The 25,143-nt window shown below is 40.5% G+C and overlaps 1 protein-coding gene across 7 annotated transcripts in view; it reads left to right on the top strand.

Moving 5' to 3' along the window:
* The window catches only part of Cfap20dc (CFAP20 domain containing), a 235,166-nt gene that overhangs the window by 87,060 nt on the left and 122,963 nt on the right, over positions 1 to 25,143 (top strand). For 6 of the 7 annotated variants that reach the window (XM_006518106.4, XM_030248079.1, XM_011244772.3 and 3 more), the window contains 2 exons: positions 815 to 929; positions 21,087 to 21,243. In XM_006518106.4, coding sequence (XP_006518169.1) covers positions 912 to 929; positions 21,087 to 21,243 — 175 coding nt within the window. In that variant the 5' untranslated portion in view covers positions 815 to 911. Of the gene's footprint in view, positions 1 to 814; positions 930 to 21,086; positions 21,244 to 22,499; positions 22,857 to 25,143 lie in introns of those variants that run through there. The other variant, XM_030248081.1, reaches the window with a different exon arrangement.

The raw sequence follows: 25,143 nt of genomic DNA, 5'->3' as shown, positions 1-25,143 counted from the left end.
GCATCGATTTGACGGCACAGCAGCCCGGGATGGTGTGTGGATTCTCAGCCTGGCTTGTTACCTCTGAGACATAAAGGAAGCAGAACATAAAAATGAGCCTCTATCAGCCTGAAGCAACCTAACCTTTGTGATCATGGCTGTGGTCTAAATCTATTATAGATGTTCAGATTTGGTGTCCTTGGTATCACTGTGGGGTGACCTGAATAATGAGCAGTCAACTTGTGTATTAAAATTCTGGGTGGAAGATATGTGCTTAGGAAGTGAAACCGACACTTGGTGCTTCATGTCTGTCTCTTTGCAGACTAAGAGCCTATGGAAAATGACAGGTGCACTTTTAGGGAAAGAAACTCATAATGTTTTCCTATTTAGTAGGTGACAGTATGTCCCAAGATAACACACGCTTAAGGGGCTGGAACAAGCATGGTTATTAAAGGCTAACGGTTCCCAGTTCATACAAATTGAATTTTTTCATAAGCTGGGGGACTGTGGAAATCTAGAGTAGAGTGATGAAATAAATTAGCATATTAAGTGAATTTATACATGCAGGCCTGTGAGCACTTTGAATTTAAGGAAGAAATTTTATTACTTGTTGAAAGAAAATGACAATTCTTCAGTTCTGTGTTCGAACTCCATGTTAGAAAAAGCCTATTTGATAAATTATATCATTGTGATGATTATCCAAAGAAATGTATTTTAAATTCATCTCTCTCTCTCTCTCTCTCTCTCTCTCTCTCTCTCTCTCTCTCTCTCTCTCTCTCTCTCTCTCCCTCTCCCTCCCTCCCTCTCATTTTCTTCTCTCTCTCTATCTCCCCAGAATTACTGATTTAGGAAACATCAAAAGAAGGTTGTATTTATCAACAGTCCATAAGGAAGTGTCTTCAACACCTCTTCATGCAAAAATCCCACTCTTCATGATCCAGCGTAAAATTGTAAGTATTACATGAATGTTCCCTAAAAGAGGATTAAATTTAATTCCCAAGATATTCATTATGGGCCTTCTCTGTGAATAAGGCCTGTTGTTACATACCATGATTCTATTAAAACTGAATAAAATACACATCTTTTCTTCTTGCTCCTTGACATCCCCTAGGTAAAAGAATATTATTCAAATGTAATATTGTCAAAGGCTGTAAAGGAGGCACACTAGAGAGAGATGCACCAATTCTGTAAAAGCAAAAGAAATGATTTGTTGGCTAGCCGCAGGCTTCATGCAGGGGACCCCATTTGTGTGGCATTGGGGGACAGACATTCAGGGAGAACAGGAACCCAGCACTCTAAGCAAAGGGATGACACAGACAGAAGCTCAGATGCTGGAAGTAGTGACTCTCTCAGGAACACAGACGAGTCATCACTGTGATGTAGTTAAACAGCTGAAGATGCGGAGTACAGCAGCCTGACACTGCTGAAAGACTTGGCCTGCTGAGTGACTTCAGAAGGGACTGCTTGGCGGACTAGTGTTTCTTAAACTTCAGTCAGACTGGGTTTTCTTTAATAATGCTGCTGTCAGAACCATGTTTGTGTACCACCTGTTCTAGAATATGGTTCATTCTTTGCTTTAAATTGTACTTTGTTTTTTGCTTTATTAAAAAAAAACTTTATGTAAGTTTTATAAATGGAAAACTTTATACAATCTTCCAAAAAAATTACAAATAGGGCTGTGGAGATGGCTCAGTGGATAATGTGCTCACTGCTTAAGCATGAGGACTGGACTTCAGCAGGAGTAGCAGCCACTTGGAATCCCAACAGGCAGGAGGCAGAAGAAGGGGCAGGAGGTCTCAGGGGCCAGCTGGCTAGCAAGACTAGGCAGAATTGGTAAGCTTCAAGTTAAGCAAGTGACTGTACCTTGATAAATAAAGTGCAAAAGCAGTCAAGAAAGGCAACCAGTACCAACTTCACACACATGCACATACACCTGCATGAGCCACTGTCATGAAGAAGAGAAACTTACTACAGTGTGATGAGATGTGGATGCAGGTGAGTGATGTGGAGCCTGCCTTGTGTGCAGTGGTTTCTGAGTCTCATCCCTACCACCACAAAACACACACACACAAAGGCTTTTGAACTAGAAATGGGAAAACACTCTGTGGTTTATAGAAATTTTTCTGGTAGTGACGTCTGGAGCCATCTGAATGGGTCAAAAATGAAAAGGATGTGACCATTTGCTGTAAATCAGGATTCATGAGGACTGGGTGGCAGCAGTGAAAGAGTGGATATGAAGCAACAGGTGATCCCTGTGTCTAAATGAACTGACCACTCGTGCACACAGCACACCAGAGGTGTGGTGCCTTCTGGGGAAGTAGAAAGAACTAGGGTTGAGACATTTGCTATGTTTTGAAATGTATGTGTGTGTGTGTGTGTGTGTGTGTGTGTGTGTGTGTGTGTGTGTGTGTGTGTGTCTTTATATGATTTAAAATATACATGTAATGGAAATAGGTTGTGAGACCGAAAACCATGCTAGGAAGTTTGGTGAGGTAGAGCAGGTCGAGACCCAGAGACTCGGTGGTCACACACCTGAGGCTTAGGCTACTCCCAGCTCCCTGCCAGACTCCTGACTTAGAACACATGCCATGCGTCTCACATAAGAGAGACATGACCACAGGTCACATAGGCTCAAGACAGGTCTCCATGCTAACGAGGTACCTAGAGGCTCAGAGGGCTTAGCCAATAAGCTTCCCTTCCTAGACATTCCTCCCTTTAAAAATTATTTAATCTCAGGCCCACCCTTAGAAGTGGGGTATGGTTTACATATCTACTTTCTGCCATGACAGTAAATGCCTTAAAACCATGGACTGTCTTTTTTCATTGAGATCAGCCATGGATAGTCATGGAGAAGGCCTTTGCCTACAGAGCCTCAGCCTAATCTCTCATAGAAGGCCTCTCTGTGCTCCCAGGTACACACTCAGCTCTTCCGTGACTCCCAGTGGTGCCTAGATGTCCAAGGGCTTGAGAACCCTATAGTCCCAGCTTTGTTTCCACAGGCCTGAGGACACCCGGGCCAGCTCCAGCCTCCCCAGTCTTAGATTGAGCTTCCCCGTTCCCAGAGTGGTGTCCCAATGCTTCCCTATAGCCCACACCCACCCCAGCAGCGGGGTGAGGGTGAGGGTTGCGTCGGGGAGGGGATAAGTGCAGTCAAACTCCCCACGCCTTACCCTGTGGCTGAGCAGACTTGGGACCCACAACCCTACAATATGTCATCCCTAGATATATGTACATATGAACAAAGCTAAATGGACCCAATAGATTATGTGTGTATTCATATATCATTTCCATAATTTATACATAATTCATATTTAATTATGCACATATCCTAACTTATATATATATGTATGTATGTATGTATATATATGTATGTATATGTATGTATAGAGGTAACAATGGGAATTAAAGAAGAGATCATCACAAATTTCCGAGAGGGATACAGCAGTTGGGGAATACGTAGGGAGTTAGTGTTGCACATTCAGTGTTCATGTATAAAATTATCAAAACTTAATAAACTTATAATAATAATAATAACATTGCTAGTCTTAAAAAGTCCCATGTTCATCTCCTCATCTATAAAAGCAGATAATGTGACATATATAGAGTATATGTAGAAGAGTGTCTGGAGTGTCGTGAGCCAGCCCTGCAGAAGACCATAGCTGCTACATGTGCTTCCAGTGCTCCTTGCTGTAAAGCCCATGGGATCATTGTCATTGGGCTCTCAGCCCTGTGACGGCCACACTCTGCCCTTCCTTCACTCACATGTTTACCTGAGTTTTATTTCATGGTCCTGTTTACCTGCCTGCCTTCTCCATCAGACCATGAGCATGTCCTTACTGAGATTTTAGCCCTAATTCCTGTCAGTATGTGGTGCATAGTAAGTACTCAAATGTTGGCAAATCTTAATGTGCCTCCTGGGAAAATACTGAGTGTTTTGTAGCCAACTCATAGAGGCTTTGTAATGTGCTTGGTGACTACACAGGTGTCCAGGAGTATTGCAACAAATGTAAGAACTTGCTCTTATTTCTCTCGTTTTCCTCCCAATTCTACAATGATGAAGCAGAAGGTTAACATGCTGTATTCCCACTGAGTCTCACTGAACTAAACCTGAGTTGTGCTTTAAGGACAGTTTTATCCCAAGTAGCATAGAAGCTAAGCACAGCCCTCCCATCCAAGACACCATCCCCAAGCACCACTACCTGTAGTGAGAATTTTGGTTTCTGTAAACAAACCACTTACGTTATGTACTCACATAACATAAGTGACATAAGAGCCCAGAGAGGGTGTGGAGGTGGCTGCCCCTGCTTTCGCTGGTTTCTTCTGTTGGGTTTCCTGGATTGCTGGTTTGCTATTGATGGCCTGATGGGTATTCTGATAATGAAGATTGGACTTGCCCCTAGGATGCCTCTAATCAGCAGGAAGTAGTCTAAAGAGATCTATGCCTCCTTTTCCCTTTAACGATCTTTCTTTCCTACCTAGTGTTGAAGAGTTAGAAGGGATTAGGTGGAATAAGGGTTGGATGGGTGGTAGATATAAACCCAATATAATAGCTAAAACAAAACAAAACAAAACAAAAGAACAAACAAACACCTGCCCACTAAGCTTGTATGATATTTGCCAAGGGTTATTTTTAGTTTTCATTGTTGTTGGTTGGTTGGTTGGTAATTTTTGCTTTGTTTTTATTTTTTGCCAGATCATTCACTTTTTTCTATCCACTATCATTTGTAGCTATCTTGATACAACCTAATTGGGCATTCTAAAAGCACTTCAGCTAACATTTAAACGTTGAAAGATCTCATCAAATTTCTGACTTCTGACCCCTATAGACATCTCAGATTTCCTAATGTAAACCCACTGCATTTCTAAAGGAGCTGCGTGCCTGAGTCCTCCCAGTTGTTAAGGAGCACTGAGAGGCCTCCACTTTACTCTGCTATCTGCCCCGGACTTCTAGGACTTGAGTAAGGTACAGCCGTGATTCAGAATAGAATTGCTGGATTGTTCACCTCTCCTTTGCTCTGTAGCTAAATCCTTTAGATACCAACAGGCAATAAAATTAAATTCTTATAGCCATACTGATCTGAACATTTATAAATAGGTCATTTTTTGTTTCAATTATCTTTAAATGCTAGCCTTCCAAATTTATTTTCCATACTATTCTTAATTATAAAGATTCACTTTAACCTTTAAGTTACAGCAATTTGTATTTTTAACTTGAGTTCTCAGTGGCAAGAACAATTTTAAAAATTAAAAACTGTTACATTAAACACTGGAAGCACACACTTAGTCATAATTCACTGGAATCCATTTCATTTCTTCTTTACCTTAAGTTCACTTAGTTGCTGATGGTGTCAGATGTACATCAATGTCTTGCTATCGAGAAAACACGCACTATAATATCTAATAAATGTAACTGTTTGAGTGGGATGTTCAGTTATGAGAGTTCATAACAACTCTGGGGGTTACTGGTTACTTCATATTGTTGGTACTCCTATAGGGAGGAAGCACTCACTGGAGAGAGAACCAAGCAGTATGGTTAACCACCTGCCAATTCTTGAGCAGTCTTCGTGACTCAGACACCTAGTGTTTCTCATTTAAATGGATAAAATACCCTGTGAATTAAATTCTAGTGTCATCTGTTATAGATTTTAATACAAGCTACAGGTCTAGTATAGCACCCAAAACTGCTCAAAGACCATCTTGCCTCATTTTCTCAAACATCAAGTTTCGCATTGAGCCAACTTTGGAGTTTTTAACAATATTTAATTTCTTTAGTACCACTGAATGAGAAGGGAATGAAAGAGGCAGGAATACTCAGATACAAGGTTATCTAAGATTCATAAACTAGTCTCTTAAAATCTTTATAACTTAGTCTCCACTATAGTATTTATGGCATTTATTTTAAGGATTCATAACTGTTTTATCTCACCTACATGATGTCAGTCTTTAAATATGCATTTACCTCTCTTTATTCCTGTCAGGCTAACATAGGTGCTGCACTTATTTGAGAGCATGTCCTCTAATGACCTCGGGGGCTTAAGGACGTGCCTCCATTCCGAAGGCAGTTTAGAAACATAGGAATTGGTTTTTGTATTTCTTTCTCTTCCCCCCTTTTTTAAATTAGATATTTTCTTCATTTACATTTCAAATGCTATCCCGAAAGTCCCCTATACCCTCCCCCCGCCCTGCTCCCCAACCCACCCACACCTGCTTCCTGGCCCTGGCATTCCACTGTACTGGGGCATATGATCTTCACAAGACCAAGGGCCTCTCCTCCCATTGATAGCTGTATGGTCATCCTCTGCGACATATGCAACGAGAGACCCAACTCTGGGGGTTACTGGTTACTTCATATTGTTGGTACTCCTATAGGGTTGCCGAACCCTTTAGCTCCTTGGTTACTTTCTCTAGCTCCTTCATTAGGGGCCCTGTGTTCCATCCAATAGATGACTGTGAGCATCCACTTCTGTATTTGGAGTCATTGGCATAGCCTCACAAGAGAGAGCTATGTCAGGGTCCTGTCAGCAAAATCTTTCTGGCATAAGCAATAGTGTCTGGGTTTGGTGGTTATATATGTGATGGATCCCCAGGTGGGGCAGTCTCTGGATGTTCCTTCCTTCTGTAAAAGCTCCCAACTTTGTCTCTGTAACTCCTTCCATGGGTATTTTGTTCCCTATTCTAAGAAGGAGCAAAGTATCCACACTTTAGTCTTCCTTCTTCATGAGTTTCATGTCTTTTGCAAATTGTATCTTGGGTATTCTAAGTTTCTGGGCTAATATCTGCTTATCAGTGAGTGCATATCGTGGGTGTTCTTTTGTGATTGGGTTACCTCATTCAGGATGATATCCTCCAGATCCATCCATTTGCCTAAGAATTTCATGAATTCATTGTTTTTAATTGCTGAGTAGTACCCCATTGTGTAAAAGTACCATATTTTCTGTATCCATTCCTCTGTTAAGGGACATCAGGGTTCTTTCTAGCTTCTGGCTATTATAAATGAGGCTGCTATGAACATAGTGGAGCATGTGTCCTTCTTACCAGTTGGGGCATCTTCTGGATATATGCCCAGAAGAGGAATTGCTGGATCTTCCAGTAGTACTATGTCCAGTTTTCTGAGGAACCACCAGACTGATTTCCAGAGTGGTTGTACAAGCTTGCAATCCCAACAATCGAGGAGTGTTCCTCTTTCTCCACATCCTTGCCAGCATCTGCTGTCATCTGTGTTTTTAATCTTAAGCCATTCTGACTGGTGTGAGGTAGAATCGCAGGGTTGTTTTGATTTGCATTTCCCTGATGATTAAGGATGTCAAACATTTTTTCAGGTGCATTTAGGCCCTTCGGTATTCCTCAGTTGAGAATCCTTTGTTTAGCTCTGTTCCCCATTTTTAATAGGATTATTTGATTTTCTAGAGTCCATCTTCTTGAGTTCTTTATATATATTGGATATTAGTCCCCTATATGATTTAGGATTAGTAAAGATCCTTTCCCAATCTGTTGGTGGCCTTTTTGTCTTATTGACAGTGTCTTTTGCCTTACAAAAGCTTTGCAATCTTACGAGGTCCCATTTGTCAATTCTCTATCTTACAGCAGAAGCCATTGGTGTTCTGTTCAGGAATTTTTCCCTTGTGCCCATATCTTCGAAGCTTTTCCCCACTTTCTCCTCTATAAGTTTCAGTGTCTCTGGTTTTATGTGAAGTTCCTTGATTCACTTAGACTTGACCTTAGTACAAGGAGATAAGAATGGATCAATTCTCATTCTTCTACATGATAACTGCCAGTTGTGCCAGCACCATTTGTTGAAAATGCTGTCCTTTTTCTAGTAGATGATTTTTAGCTCCCTTGTCAAAGATCAAGTGACCATAGGTGTGTGGGTTCATTTCTGGTTCTTCAATTCTATTCCATTGGTCTACTTATCTGTCTCTATACCAGTACCATGCAGTTTTTATCACAATTGCTCTGTAGTACAGCTTTAGGTCAGGCATGGTGATTCCACCAGAGGTTCTTTTATCACTGAGAAGAGTTTTTGCTCTCCTAAATTTTTTGTTATTCCAGATGAATTTGCAAAAAGCCCTTTCTAACTCTGTGAAGAATTGAGTTGGAATTTTGATGGGGATTGCATTGAATCTATAGGTTGCTTTCGGCAAGATAGCCATTTTTACTATATTGATCCTGCGAATCCATGAGTATGGGAGATCCTTCCATCTTCTGAGATCTTCTTTGATTTCTTTCTTCAGAGACTTGAAGTTCTTATCATACAGATCTTTCACTTCCTTAGTTAGAGTCACACCAAGGTATTTTATATTATTTGTGACTATTGTGAAGGGTGTTGTTTCCCTAATTTCTTTCTCAGCCTGTTTATTCTTTGTGTAGAAAAAGGCCATTGACTTGTTTGAGTTAATTTTATATCCAGCTACTTCACTGAAGCTGTTTATCAGGTTTAGGAGTTCTCTGGTGGAATTTTTAGGGTCCCTTATATATACTATCATATCATCTGCAAATAGTGATAGTTTTACTTCTTCCTTTCAAATTTGTATCCCCTTGATCTCCTTTTGTTGTCTAATTGCTCTGGCTAGGACTTTGACTACTATATTGAATAGGTAGGGAGAAACTGAGCAAGCAGCATTATCTAGTCTCTGATTTTAGTGGGATTGCTTCTAGCTTCTCTCCATTTAGTTTCATGTTGGCTACTGTTTTGCTGTATATTGTTTTTATTGTGTTTAGGTATGGGCCTTGAATTCCTGATCTTTCCAAGACTTTTATTTTGAATGGGTGTTGGATTTTGTCAAATGCTTTTTCAGCATCTAACGAGATGATCATGTGGTTTTTGTCTTTGAGTTTGTTTATATAGTGGATTATGTTGATTGATTTTCGTGTATTAAACCATCCCTGCATCCCTGGAATGAAGCCTACTTGTTCATGATGCAAGATCGTTTTGATGTGTTCTTGGATTCAGTTTGCGAGAATTTTACTTATTATTTTTGCATCAATATTCATAAGGGAAATTGGTCTGAAGTTCTCTTTCATTTTTGGGTCTTTATGTGGTTTAGATATCAAAGTAATTGGGGCTTTATAGAATGAATTGGGTAGAGTACCTTCTGTTTCTATTTTGTAAAATAGTTTGAGGAGAATTGGAATTAGGTCTTCTTTGAAGTTCTGATAGAACGCTGCACCAAACCCATCTCTGGTCCTGGGTTTTTGGTTTTGTTTTGGTTTTTTTTTTGGGGGGGGAGGGGGGAGACTATTGATGATGGCTTCTATTTCTTTAGGGGATATGGAACTGTTTAGGTCATTAATTTGATCCTGATTTAACTTTGGTACCTGGTATCTGTCTAGAAATTTGTCCATTTCATCCCGGTTTTCCAGTTTTGTTGAGTATAGCCTTTTGTAGTAGGATCTGATGATGTTTTGAATTTCCTCAGGTTCTGTTGTTAATTTCCCTTTTTATTTCTGATTTTGTTAATTAGGATGCTGTCCCTGTGCCCTCTAGTGAGTCTGGCTAAGGGTTTATCTATCTTGTTGGTTTTCTTAAAGAACCAGCTCCTGGTTTGGTTGATTCTTTGAATAGTTCTTATTGTTTCCACTTGGTTGATTTCAGCTTGGAGTTTGATTATTTCCTGTTGTCTACTCCAAGATGGCACAGGACTCGCACTGGTGGGAACGAACCCCAGCCACTGGTCAGTGGGCTTCCTTTGTCACTGTTCCTGCTGGCCCAAGACCCTCCAGGATTTTTTGGAACAGATGTTGTGTTCCACTCACCAGTGACCCCAAGATCCTGGGTGAGGTAGGGCCCACTGACTTCACACCCAAGATGGTGTGGGGGAATGAACCCCAGCCACAGGTCGGGCAGGTGTCCTTTGTCCCTGTTCCTGCTAGCACAAATGCCTCTGGGTTTTTTTTTTGGAACAGATGTTGTGTTCCAATCACCAGTGATATTAAGATCCAGGGTGTGCTAGGGTGCCTGTAGCGTGGAGAGTCCTTTGGGGACTTTGGGACCCTCTACCGAGTTTGCACCCAAGTTTGCGCCCAAGATGGCGCAGGGCTGGCACCGGCTGGAATTGTCACATGGACTTTAAGGCTAGCGTATCCCTAAAGCATGGACACAAGCAGGATGCTGTTGCGAGTGAAGTGTGGGCCTTGGGCCTCGGTTACAAGCATCCAGATTCTGGCTCTGTTGTGTTTTGACTGCAGACCCTTACGCCAAGTCTGTGCATTTCTCAGCACCTCAGTTTTCCTGTCAGTTAGGCAGAATCAGGGGTGGAACTTGCTCAGTATTGTTGCTTGAGCTAAATGAGTTTGTCTTAGCAATACCAAGCTCATAGTAAATGCTCACTTATTAGGTTAAAAAAAAATCTGCTGTTTTCTCCAGACATGAACCCATTAACTTGTGCTATTGAAAATGAATATCTGCATGGTTTATTTTAATTAAATAGTAATTTATTAAATACATGTGAATCCAAAAATAAGTATGGTCTTTCTTTTTGTTTTTTGTTTTGTTTTTTTAGATATTTTCTTTATTTACATTTAAAATGTTATCCCCTTTCCTAATTTCTCCCTCCGAAAATCCCCTATTCCCTCCCTACTCCCATTCCTGGTCCTGGCATTCCCCTATACTGGGGCATAGAACCTTCACAGGACCAAGGGCCTCTCCTCCCATTGATGAACAACTAGGCGATCCTCTGCTACATATGCAGCTAGAGCCATAAGTTCCACCACGTGTTTTCTTTGATTGGTGGTATAGTTCCAAGGATCTCTGGGGTACTGGTTAGTTCATGTTGATGTTCCTTCTTTGGGGCTTCAGACCCCTTCAGCTCCCTGGGTATTCCTCTGATCTTTCTTAAGGATAATATGATGCTATACAATTACTCATAGGAGACCAGGCCAAACAGCACTGCTATCCACAGAAAATACCAGGCATGGATAGTCAAACTGGAAATACTTATAAATAATTTATAAATAATTTAATTTCCTATGGGAACAAGATTTGACGGTTTAAAGTAAAATCCAGAAGGTGAGTCACACTGCATTCACGGTATCCGATATACAATAAAAGATGTTTTAAAGATACAAAGTGAACAAAGCAATATCTAACATGCAAGGATGGGGACCTAAGGTGGAAGGTGACACCCAAATAAAGACTTGTAGTTCTTCCCAGAGAATAGGAGTTGGGAAGCACCTACTCTGAGAAGCTGAGCCTGAGTCCCTTCCAGAGGGTCAGCCACAGTGGGAGTGCTCTGCCTCCAGTGCCCAGTGCACTGCAGAGGGCTAGAACCCAACTGAAGAGAAAGGGAAGATCTCTGAAAGTTTGCACTGTACTTTGGTAAGTTAAGGAGGGGAAAGAATAAAAAGAGACAAGCCATACGCACCACGTACACCTAAGAGGAAGCCTGGAGACGAGCTCACACAGCAGAAACTAAATCTCCACACTAAGGCAGCCTGGTCCAGAGTTCAGATTCTCCCATGCCTTTCTACAAGTACAGCCAGTACTCCTTACACTGTTCCAAAACAGACAGGAAAACTCGCTACTAAACTCATTTTATACATTTAATATTACCCATATAAAAATCAGATAAGGATACAAGGACAAATATGATTATAGGCCAGTCTCCTGATAGAAACACGGTTGCAGAACTTTTCAATAAAATATATGCAGGCTGAATTCCAGCTACTCATCAACAAGATCATTTAGTGTGATTGGGCTTCCTTCCAAACATGATAGACTTACAAGACATGTCTTAGTTTGGGTTTCTACTGCTGTGCTAAAACACCATGACCAAAATCATGGGAAAATGGGCTTATTTCATCTTACAAGTTGTAGCATGTTATTCAGAGAAGTCAGAGCAGAATCTCAAGGCAGGAACTGAAACAGAGGCCATAGAGGGGTGCTGCCTAGTGCTTTGTTCCCCATGGCCTGCTCAGCCTGATTCCTTCTAGCATCCAGGACCACCTGCCCAGGGGGGGCACCTCCCGTGGTGAACGGGTCAGTCTGATGGGGGAATGTTCTCAATTCAGGTTCCCTTCCAAAATGAGTTGAGCTTGTGTTCCCTTGATATAAAACTTGCCAGCGCAACATATCTGTCAATCAGATTGATGCAGGAAGGACCTTTCACAAAATTAAGTATTGCTACAGGATGAAAGTCTAAAGGAAGTTGGACTAAGAGGAACAGACATCAATATAAAAAAATAAATAAATATGACAGACTGGTAGCCAACATTATTTTAAGTAAAAGCCAAACTTTAAAATTTGCCTGGAATTAGAAATGAGATGAGTTTATCTTTTTTCTCTACTCCCATTCCATATAGTGCTTGAAGGGTTAGCGTGATAAGGAAAAGGGAAAGACACAAAAGAGAAGTCAAAGTAACTGTTTGCATATAATATAATCCTGTGTGTAAGAGACCCTAAAGAGTCCACCAGAAAACTTAAAATTGGTAAACCTGAACTAACAGAATATAAGATAGACATAGAAAAATCAGTAATTTCTGAAAGAACATGGAAGTAGAAAAGGCTCAGAATATCCAAAGCAAACATGAATGAACAGAACATGTTGGTGATGTCACAATGCCTGACTTCTGGTCACACTATAGAACCAGGGTAACAAGAGCAAAAACCAAATCTGTGAATCACCGTAATAGGATCAAGGGCCCAAATTAAACCCTCACAGGTACAGACGTCTCATATTCAAGAAGGGTGCTAAAAGCATGCATTGGAGAAAAATGGCTTCTTTAACAAATGGTAGAAGAAAAACTGGATATCTAAATGTAAAGGAGAGACTCTAGACCCATATTGCTAATTCTATATAAAAATCTATTCATACAGGCCCAAAGACCTTAGTGTAAGACTTCAGTCCCTGACTCTGCCATAGGAAGAGACTTCAGTACATAGGCATAAACAAGGACTTTCTGAAAAGAACTCCAGGAGCTAAAATAATGAAAACTGGCAGATGAGGTTGAATTAAATTAAAAAGCTCTGCACCTCAGAGGAAACATTTGTATAGAGTCAGCCTGCCGAATGGAAGAAAGTCTTTCCTGGCTATACATCTTGTTACAGGTGTGGATCAGTTTGGAAAACACCCACTGATATTTTTTAGTCCCAAGACTAAGAGTTGGATCAGATCACAGAAAAAAAACCAGTTTATTAAGAAAAAGAAAGGCATTTTCACTTTACATCCCAGTCACAACCACCCTCCCATCTCTCCTCCAAGTTCCACCCTCTTTACCCATTACCCCTTCCTTTTCTCAAAGAAAAGACTTCACCCCCACCCCATACCAACACATCTTGGCACCTCAAGTCCCATCAGGACTAAGTGCATCCTCTCTCACTGACAGACAAGGCAGCCCAGGGTAAAAGGATCCAAAGGCAGGCAACAGGATCCAAGTCAGAGATGTCCCCCGCCCCACTTCAATTGTTAGCGGACCAACAAGCTGCAAATCTGCCACATACATGTAGAGGACCAAGACCCAGCCCCTGCATACTATTGGGTTGGTGGTTCAGTATCTTCAAGCTCCCATGGGTCCAGGGTAGATGACTCTGTAGGTATTCTTGTAGTGTCATTGACCTCTCCTGTTCCCACAGTCCTTTCTCCACCTCTTCCACAGGACTCCCCGAGCTCTGCCTCGTGTTTGACTTTGATTCTCTGCACCTGTTTCTGTCAACTGCTAGAGAAAGACCCTAAGAAGACAGTTATGCTAGGCTCCTGTCTGCAAGAATAGCAGAGCATCATTAATAGTGTCATGGGTTGACTCTCTCCCGTGGGGTATGTCTTAAGTCGGGCCGGTCATGGGTTAGTGATTCCCTCAATCTCTGCTCCATCTTTATCCCTGCATATCTTGTAGGCAGGGCACACTTTAGGTCTAAGGTTTTATGGGTGGATTGGTGTCCCCTCCCTGTAACCAGAAGTCCTGACTAGCTACAGGAAGTGGCCACTTCAGGCTCTATATCCCCACTGCTAAGAGTCTCAGCGAGGGTCACACCCCCAATCCTCTGAGGAGCCTCCCCCAGCTTGTCCTAGAGATGCCCCCCACCACCAATTTTCCTTCTCTCTCCCAGCCTGCTCATTCTTCCCCAACTCTCCCCATACCTGATCAGCAAACCCATCCCTCTCTTTGTCCCCTTCCCACCCATTTTCCTCTCTTCATCTATTTCCAATGTCTATTTTGTTTCCTCTTCTTTGTGAGATTCAAGTATCCTCCCTTGGACCCTCATTCTTACTTAGCTTCTTTGGGTCTGTGGATTATGGAATGGTTAAGCTATGGTTTATGGTTAATATCCACTTATACGTGAGTATATACCATGCCTGTCTTTCTGGGCCTGGGTAACCCCACCATTGATATTTTCCAGTTCCATCCATTCGCATGCAAATTTTACGATGTCCTCGTTTTTAATACCTGAATAATACTCCATTGTGTAAATATACCACATTTTCTTTCTTTTTTTCTTTCTTCCTTTTTTTTGTTTGTTTGTTTGTTTGTTTTTGGTTTTTTTCAAGACAGGGTTTCTCTGTGTAGCCCTGGCTGTCCTGGAACTCACCTTGTAGACCAGGCTGGCCTTGAACTCAGAAATCTGCCTGCCTCTGCCTCCCGGGTGCTGGGATTAAAGGCATGCGCCACCATCGCCCAGCACCACATTTTCTTTATCCATTATTCACTTGAGGGCCATCTGGGATGTTTTAAATTTTTGACTATTTCGAATAAGCTGCTGTGAACATAGTTAGGCAAGTATCCCTCTGGTATGGTGGAGAATCTTTTGGGTATATGCCCAGGAGTGGTATACCTGGGTTTTGAGGTAGAACTATTCTGAATTTCTGAGAAACTACCAGACTGATTTCCTAAGTGGTTATACAAGCTTGTACTCCCACCAGCGATGAAAGAGTGTTACCCATTGCTCCGCATTCGCGCCAGCACCTGCTGTCACTTGAGAATTTGGTTTTAGACATTTTACAGGGCGTGGGAATCTCAGGGCCATTTTAATTTGCATTTCCCTGATGACTAAGAACATTTTTAATTCAGTTATTTGGTTTGTTGGTGTTTAATTTTTTGAGTTCCTTATATATTTTAGATATCAACTCTCTTTCAGATGTAAGTTTGGTAAAGATCTTTTCTCATTCTGTAGGCTGCCATTTTGTTCTACTGGTGGTGCCCTTTGCCTTACAGGAGGTTTTCAGTTTAATGAGGCCCCATTTACCAATTGTTGATCTTAGTGCCTGAGCTATTGGTGTTCTGTTCATGAAGTTGCCTCCTGTGCCAATGTGTTCAAGGCTATTCTCCACTTTCTCTGTTGGATTTAGTGTATTTGGTTTTACGTTGAGGTCTTTAACCCACGTGGACTTGAGTTTTTGTGCAGGAAAATGAATATGAATCTATTTGTATTCTTCTACATGCAGACATCCAGTTAGACTAGCATCATTGATTAAAGATGCTTTCTTTTTTCCGTTACATGGTTTTAGATTCTTTGTCAAAAACCAAGTGTCTGTAGGTATGTGGGTTTATTTCAGTGTCTTTGATTTGATTCCATTGTTCAACCTGTTTGTTTGTTTTTTTTATGCCAGTACCATGTGTTTTTTATTACTATTGCTCTGTAGTACATCAAAGATGGTAATACCTCCAGAAGTTCTTTTATTTTACAGGACAGTTTTCACTATCCTGGGTTTTTTATTTTCCATGTGAAGTTAACAATTTCTCTTCAGGGTCTAAAAAGAATTGTATTGGAATTTTGACAGAGATTGCATTGAAACTGCAGATGGCTTTTGATTAGGTGGCCATTTTTACTGCTAATCCTACCAATCTATGAACATAGGAGATCTTTCTATCTTCTGATATCTTCTTCAGTTTCTTTGTTCAGAGACTTGAAGTTCTTGTCATACAGGTCTTTCACTTCTTGGTTAGAATCACACCAAAATATTTCATATTATTTGTGGCTTTTGTGAAGAGTGTTGTTTCTCTAAATTCTTTATCAGCCCTTTTATTGTTTGTATAAAAGAGAGCTACTGATTATTTTTGAGTTAATCGTATATCTAGCCACTTTGCTGAATGTATTTATCAGCTTAGTTTTCTGGTAGAATTTTTGGGGTCACTATTATTCCATCTGCCAATACAGATAATTTGACTTCTTCATTTCTAGTTGGTATCCCCCTTGATCTCCTTTAATTGTCTTATTACTCTAGCTAGAACTTCAAGTACTATATTGAATAGATAGAGAGAGTGAACAGCCTTGCTTGTCCCTGATTTTAGGAGAATTGCTTTAGTTTCTCTCCATTTAATTTGATGTAGGCTATTGCCTCCCTTTTTAGTATTTAGGTATGGGATTTGTATCCCTGATTGCCTCAACACTTTTACCATGAAAGGGCATTGGACTTTGCCAGTCTTTTTCAGCATCTAATGAGATGATCATGCAGTTGTTTTCTTTCAGTTTGCTTATGTGGTGAATTACACTGATAGCTTTTGTATGCTGAACCATCCCTGGGCCCCTAGGATGTAGCTTACTTGACCATGGTGGATTATATTTTTGATGTGTTCTTGGATTCCATTTGCAAGTATTATATTGATATATTTGTACATCAATGATCTTAAGTGAAATTGATCTGAAATTCTCTTTCTTTATTGAGTCTTTGTGTAGTTTGGGTATCAGGATGACTGTGGTCTCATAGAATGAGTTTGGCAATTTTCCTTCTGTATCTATTTTGTGGGATAGTTTGAGGAGTATTGATGTTAGCTCTTCTTTGAAAGTCTGGTAGGATTCTCTCTAAAACCATCTGGCCCTGTACTTTGGTGCGGAGCGGGGGGTGGTGGTGGGAGGACTGAGAGACTTTTGATGATGGCTTCTATTTCCTTTGGGATTATAGGAGCTTTTAAATTGTTTACCTGTTATTGATTTAATTATGGTAAGTGGACTCTATCAAGAAAACCATCCATTTCATTTAGATTTTCCAATTTTGTGGAGTACAGGCTTTTGATGTCAAACCTAATGATTCTTTGGATTTCCTCAGTATCTGTTGTTATATCACCCTTTTCATTTCTGATTTTGGTAATTTGGATACTGTCTCTCTGTCTTTTAGTTAGTTTGGCTAAGTTTTTTCCTATCTTGTTGCTTTTCTCAAAAAAAAGTTCTTGGTTTTGTTGATTCTTTCTATTGTTCTCTTTGTTTCCAATTTATTGATTTCAGCCCTGAATTTGATTATTTCCCACCATCTACTCCTCTTGGGTGTGTTTGCTTCTTTTTGTTTTAGAGCTTTTAGGTATGCGTTTAACTTGCTAGTTTGAGATCTCTTTATGAGAGCACTTAGTGCTATGAACTTTCCTCTTAGCAGTGCTTTCATTGTGCTTTCTGCTGTTTCAGTTGTTATTGAAGTAAAGCTGTAATTCAAGATACAAGGAGTTATTTCAATTTTATTGTAGCTGGTGCGACTTGTATTGTGACTGAGTGTATAGTCAGTGTTGGGGAAGGTTCCATGAGGTGCTGAGAAGAGAGTACATTCTTTTGTATTTGGGTGAAATGTTCTGTAAATACCTGTTAGTTCCATTTCATTCATGATGTCTATTGGTTTCATTATTTCTCTGTTTAGTTTCTGTCTCTATGATCTGTTCATTGGTGATAGTGCAGTGTTGAAGTGTCCCATTATTAATGTGTGAGGATCAGTGTATGATTTAAGCTTTAGTAATGTTTCTTTTATAAATGAGGATGCTCTTGCATTTGGGTCATAGATGTTCAGAACTGAGATGTCATCTTGGTGGGCTTTTCCTTTGATAATTATGATATATACTTTTCTATCTCTTTTGATTAATATTTTAGAAAGTCTATTTTATTAGATATTAGAGTGGCTACACCAGCTTGTTTCTAGTATCTGTTTGTTTGGAAACCTTTTTTTCAAGCCCTTTACTCTGAGGTAATGTCAGAGAGACAGAGAGAGAGAGAGAGAGAGAGAGAGAGAGAGAGAGAGAGAGAATGTGTGTTGGTTTTGTATTTGCTGATGTGAAATTATTTATTTCCTGTTTTCTTGGGTGTAGGTAGCCTCCTTGTGTTGGAGTTTTCCTTCTACTATCTTCTGTAGGGCTGGATTGTGGATAGATATTGTTCAATTTTTTTATGGATTATCTTGTTTTCTCCGTCTATAGTGATTGAAAGTTTTTCTGAGCATAGTAGTCTGGGCTGATATATGTGGTCTCTTAGCAGGTACAAAATATATGTCCAGGCCCTTGTGGATTTTAGAGTCTCTGTTGAGAAGTGAGGTGTAATTATGATAGATCAGCCTTTATATGTTACTTGGCCTTTTACTCTTGCAGCTTTGAATATTCTTTCTTTGTTCTGAATATTTAGTGTTTTGATTATTATATGAAAGGAAGATTTTCTTTTCTGGTCCAATTTATTTCATGTTTTGTAAGCTTCTATGTTTATAGCCATTTCACTTTTTTAAGTTGGGGAAGTTTTCTTCTGTGATTTTGCTGAGAAAATTTTCTGGGCCTTGGAGCTGGAATTCTTCACCTTATATTCCTATTATTCTTAGGGTTAGTCTCTTCATAATATCCTAGATTTCTTGGATATTTTGTGTTAGAAACTTTTTAGATTTAAGATTTTTATTGTATCTTCTATTTGTTTTTCCATTTCCAGGATTTCCTCAGTTTGTATTTTCTTTATTTCTTCTATTTCCATTTTCAGGTCTTGAATAGTTTTATTCATTTTCTTCACCTGTTTGACTGTATTTCTTTAAGTGACTTATTTATTTCCTCTTTAAAGGCCTCTGTCATCTCTATAAGAGTGGATTTAGAGTTATCTTCTTCTGCTTCAGCTATGTTAGGATATCCAGGGCTTGCTGTAGTAGAATAGTTGGGTTCTGTGGTACCATATTGTTCTTGCTCTTGTTGATTGTGTTCTTATGCAGGCCTTTACCAATCTGGTTGTCCCTTGTGTTGCCTGGATGTTCCTGGTGCTCACTGGCCTCCTCAGGGAGGCAGAAAGAACCTTGAGCTTTTCTCAAGACAGTGTAAGAGCAGGCGAAACCTTAACAGTGCTGGGCTTTATTTGCATTTATGGTGGTGATTTAAATCTTTTTAAAGTAATTTTTTCTCAACTAACGGCACTGGCTGGTTTTGTGTGTCAGCTTGACACAAGATAGAGCCAACGGAGAGAAAGGAGCCTCAGTTGAAGAAATGCCTCCATGAGTAAGTCATTTTCCCAACTAGTGATCAATGAGGGAGGATCCAGCCCATTGTGGGTGATATAGTCCTTGAGTTCTGTAACAAAGCAGGCTGAGCCAACCATGGGAAGCAAGCCAGTGAGCAGTACCCGCTGGCCTCTGCATCAGCTCCTGCCTCCAGTTTGTAACCCTGCTTGAGTTTCTGTCCACCATTGAGCTTCCTCCAATGGTGGACTAAGAATGTGGAAGCTGAACAAGCCCTTTCCTCTATGGCCTGCTTTTTATCATGTTGTCTCCATCACTGCAGTAGAAACCATGACTAAGACACTAACCCATCCTTTAGTAACTGCATTAAAGTAGAAGCCACATGTCTGCTCTTCCTAAGACAGAGGATTTATGTGTGTTTATCTAATGTATGTTTCTATCCCCAGAGATGAGGCTAGTGCACACACTTAATAGTTACACAGTCTTTGTGAAGGAAGAATTGGTTTCATTCCTGGTGGCTTGAACTAGTTAGCTGAAGCAGGGACATGTTAAGTCTTTTAGGGAAAGAAACTATAGTTTACAGAACAATACTGCTTACATAATACACTAGTGGATAAAGAAACTCATACCTCCATTCCCTATGCCTGCACTTCACCAGGCCATCGATTTCCATCTATGGGCCCATTTATTGGATTTGTTCCTTATATTCTAATTCCCCTGTCCGCCTTGTGAACAGCCTTCTCACATCATACTTGCATGAATAACAGACACAAGTCTTTCTGTCTCTCAGTCATCTTTATTCTGACCTAGCCTCAACTCATTCCAAAAGATCTCCTCTGTCACTGAGAACATGCCTGCATCAGGGCTGAGCAACACTTAACTTCCCAGTGCTCTGCATTTGCACGTTCTATCTGCAGACCTTCAGAAGCATTTGCCTTCCTGAGCCTTCACAGCCTGGCCTCGGAAGCTTTAGCCTCTCCACACCCCAAAAAGCCTTCCCTGCCCACACCATAGTCAGTGTATTAACATTATCCAGCTACGCTCAAAGCCACTTCCTCCCCAGCTAACCCCAGGCTCTATACTCAGGGACCATAGCATTCTCACTGCCTCGAACTGTGCCTTTACTGCTGGGACATCTACAACAAATCTTTCTGGTTTAATTAGTAACTCTGTACAATTTCTTACTGATTTGTTACTGAGACAATCTTGGGCTCGCCTCCATTTTAAAATCAATATCCTTCCTAGAAAAGGTCTTAATTATAAAATGCTTCTAAAAATCATTGAAGACTCAAATGTTTAAAAGAAGCATGTGGAAGTTTAATACTACTTTTAATTTCAGAATTATTTTTCTGCTTTTATCTTGCATTCTTAAATATGTCTTGATTTCTCAGTAATGGTTATTTTTCCTCTTCTTTATTCAGTTAGACCATAGAATTCCTTTGATGAAGTACTAAGGGATCTAATTGTGTAATGGGCTGGAATTAGTACCTGCAAGAGTACTTCAAAATTGGCACACACCCAGTATAATTACAAATCCTTTATAAGAATCTATTTCTGTATAATAGGTTAATTGGTTGTAAGTAGAGAGTACTGGGTACCATTTAACCAAGCATCTAATTTAATCCCTACCTTTTAAAAATCAAAACTAAAGTATCTAATTGTAATCAAACTACTCCCCTTGAAAAAAGCAACAGGCTATTTATGTCTAATGTTCAGGCTGTAAGTGATGAAAAGCCCTTGCCTTTAGCTTCCCACTAGCATGGTGCCCACAGACAAGAGAGCTGTCTTTGCAGAGCTGCCACCATGTTTCCGGATGGGAGTGCCACAGACAGATGAACAGTGTGTAGTTCAGATGATGGTGACTGTGGAGGGCGATCGAGGCCACTTTAGGAAAACTTACGTCAAACCAAAAGGGGCATACTAGAACCATTCCGAGTGATGTGAACCCCTGCTTCTGCGCCATGGAGGGCCCTAATTTGCATCTGCTTCTCTTGATCTTAGTGGTGCAACTTGTGCATTGACCTGGTCGCCTTCACCAGTGAGATATTCAAAGGAGCAGTTTTCCAGTCGTTGGATGGAATCATCGTCTCTGCTAACTGTAAGCTGCGGAAGATCTTCACTTTAAAATCAAAGCCTCAAGAGACAGCTGATAAAGATGGTATGCTTGCCTTTCAGGTTTAAATGGGGGGGGGGGAGTCTTCTTTAGGAGAAATGTAAGAGATAAGTATTAATTTAGAATAAAAATGTAGCTACGCTAATTTGTATTGCCATCTGCAACGCGCAAGTCTGCCTTTCCCTCACCTTGCCAGCATTTCTGTTATTCCGTCTATGACGGCCCTTCTGAAGGAGGCGAGATAGACACTCTGTAGTTTAAATGCCTCTCTCTTTGGAGGGCAGTCTGTTTCATCAGCCTACTTAGTAATTGAGCTGTTTGGATCTGGGGTAGGTTGTTCTTTTGATATTCTAGATATTAATCCTCTGTAGATATTCATCCGTTCTGTAAGCTGTGTCTTCACTAAGCTTACTGTTTGCTTTGGAGTACAAGCATTTTTTGTTTTTTGTTTTGTTTTTAATTGTATGCAATCCTATTTCTCTGTTCCTGCTATTGTTTCCTGGGCTAACGGAGTCCTTTTCAGGAAATTCTTGCTGACGTCTGCATTTAGAAATGCTTCCCCAGTTTCCTTCTCTGACTGCTTTAAGTGCTGCATTGCTGTCCTCTATTCAATTTTGTACACTTTAGGGATCCAGTTTGACTTTGTCTGTCTGTCTGCCTGTCTGCCTGTTTGTTTTAAATTTCAAGATACTTTTACTTTACACGGTTTTGAAGAGTATGCATTTGGCACGTTCTGACATTGCACTGTTTTATGTGTAGACATTTTTGAAGAGGCTGGTTTTGTTTTTCTCTTTTTTGTGGTTTGAGAATCTTTGTCAAAAATCATTTTGCTGATGTTTTACGGGCCTAACTCTGACTGCTCTGTTCTGTTCTGTTCTCCTGTTCTGTTTATCTGGTTTGTACCAGGGCAGTGCTGGCTCTCTTAAAATGTCTATGTGGTAGGAGTTAAGGCAGACATTGTGACAGCAATGTTACCATTGCTTATTGACTGCAAGCATGGTTCTCTCTGCTCAAGATTGTTTTGGGTGTTTAGTGTCCTCTGTGTGTCCATTTGCAATTGATTTTCTAAGTACTGCATTCTCTCTCCTTCCCTCCCTCCCTCCCTCTGTGTGGGTGCACACACGCTCATGCACACATGTGTGTGTGCATGTATCTGTGTGGCTCTGCTTGTGTGTGTGTGTTAAAAGAAAGTCTTATTTCAGCTTACTTTGAAATACTAACAATGGTTGTTTCATATCTGAGATACTGAGAACCAGGTACTTGCTTTGTCCTTGAGACTATGTGCCTTTTTAATTGTGCAGTCTCACACAGGAAAGGCCAGCAACCCAGGAGTTATGCAGTCACATGGGCAAGGTATCTTATCAGTCCCAATCTGGCAAAGAACACCTAGAGTGGAGGTCACTGGTCCTCAGTCGGTGACAGAAGCCTGGACATGTTGATTCTAATAGGAGCTCAGGGATCATCAGCATCGTCATCAGCATTGTCATCAGCATCATCATCATTATCACTGCAGCAGCAGCAGCAGGGAAGAGGACCAAATGAGCACAGGGGAATTGCCTTCCTTCCTCCACATACCTCCCTTTATCCAGACTGCTACCTGAAGTGGCTTTTTTAAAACAAGATTCTCTGTGTATGGAACTCACTCTTTAGACCAGGCTAGCCTCAAACTCAGAAATCTACCTGCCTCTGCCTCCTGAGGTAGCTTCAATGGATTTTTTTAATGTTATTTTATTTCTCTGTTCTTTGAAATTCTCATACAGATATACAATGTCATTTGAATTTTGATAGGGATAGCATGGAATATATAGATCTCTTTCAGTGTCATAGCCATTTTTGTGGTATTAATTGTTCTTATCCATAAGCCTGAGAGATCTTTCCACCTCTCATGTTTCAAATTTCTTTCTTAAATATCTTTTACTTTTTTATTTATGTTTTTCTAAGATAATATTTGGAGTTACTGTAAGTGGGGTTGTTTTCCTGATTCATGTCATCACATTTCATGCTTGTATATATAGAAACTACATACTTTTTATGTTAATTTCTATATACTCACACTTTGCTGAAGATTTTTTATCAGTATTAGAAATTTTATGTTAGAGTCTTTAGACTCTTATGGATCATATTTTCTTCAAATAGAGACAGACATCTTGCTTTCTTGTTTTCATTCTTTCATATAACATTATATGGACTGAGCAGTTTGAACTTGTGTGTGTGTGTGTGTGTGTGTGTGTGTGTGTATGTGTGTGTGTGTGTGTGTGTACACATACATATATTTATAATTTGAAACAAGAGCAAGGGGAGCTATATGGGAGGTTTGGTGGGAGAAGAGGGAAAGGGGAAATGATGTAATCATATGATCTCAAAAAACATTTATTATTAAGTACTCTAAGTTAAAGATGTCTTCATGGGACACAGACTTTTTATTTTCTGACTGTAGAAACCAGTTTTTAAAAATTCAGTAACCTAAATAAATATGATGTAACTCTTATCCTTCCTTATGTGAAAAAAAAAATACAGTAACCTAAAGATAGGTCCAACCTAGCATTCCTTAGGGGACTTTAGTTCTTTGTGTAGGGTCAAGGCACAGAGCTTCCTCCTGCCCACCTTTGCATGGAGCCATTCTGCTTGCTCAGCTCAGGTTCAGGCAATCATGTGCATAAGAATTTATGGGGCTGGCGTGGATGTGGAGAAAGAGGAACACTCCTCCATTGTTGGTGGGAGTGCAGGCTTGTACAACCACTCTGGAAATCAGTCTGGCGGTTCCTCAGAAAATTGGACATAGTACTACCGGAGGATCCAGCAATACCTCTCCTGGGCATATATCCAGAAGATGCCCCAACTGGTAAGAAGGACACATGCTCCACTATGTTCATAGCAGCCTTATTTATAATAGCCAGAAGCTGGAAAGAACCTAGATGCCCCTCAACAGAGGAATGGATACAGAAAATGTGGTACATCTACACAATGGAGTACTACTCAGCTATTAAAAAGAATGAATTTATGAAATTCCTAGCCAAATGGATGGACCTGGAGGGCATCATCCTGAGTGAGGTAACACATTCACAAAGAAACTCACACAATATGTACTCACTGATAAGTGGATATTAGCCCCAAACCTAGGATACCCAAGATATAAGATATAATTTGCTAAACACATGAAACTCAAGAAGAATGAAGACTGAAGTGTGGACACTATGCCCCTCCTTAGATTTGGGAACAAAACACCCATGGAAGGAGTTACAGAGACAAAGTTTGGAGCTGAGATGAAAGGATGGACCATGTAGAGACTGCCATATCCAGGGATCCACCCCATAATCAGCATCCAAACGCTGACACCATTGCATACACTAGCAAGATTTTATTGAAAGGACCCAGATGTAGCTGTCTCTTGTGAGACTATGCCGGGGCCTAGCAAACACAGAAGTGGATGCTCACAGTCAGCTAATGGATGGATCATAGGGCTCCCAATGGAGGAGCTAGAGAAAGTAGCCAAGGAGCTAAAGGGATCTGCAACCCTATAGGTGGAACAACATTATGAACTAAGCAGTACCCCGGAGCTCTTGACTCTAGCTGCATATATATCAAAAGATGGCCTAGTCGGCCATCACTGGAAAGAGAGGCCCATTGGACTTGCAAACTTTATATGCCCCAGTACAGGGGAACGCCAGGGCCAAAAAGGGGGAGTGGGTGGGTAGGGTAGGGGAGTGGGGGGTGGGTATGGGGGACTTTTGGTATAGCATTGGAAATGTAAATGAGCTAAATACCTAATAAAAAATGGAAAAAAAAAGAATTTATGGGGCAGCTTCTGACATTATTAGGAGACATAATGTCAGGAAACTCCCTGTTCCTCTGGCTCTTACAATCTTCCTACATACTTAGGAATGATCTCTGAGCCTTGGGTATGGGAGTTGTTCCATGGTTAGGACTGAGATCCACAACTCTGCA

Source organism: Mus musculus, chromosome 14, assembly GCF_000001635.26.
Source record: "Mus musculus strain C57BL/6J chromosome 14, GRCm38.p6 C57BL/6J".
NCBI classification, from domain to species: Eukaryota; Metazoa; Chordata; class Mammalia; order Rodentia; family Muridae; genus Mus; species Mus musculus.
This window is presented reverse-complemented; position numbering and strand designations above follow the sequence as displayed.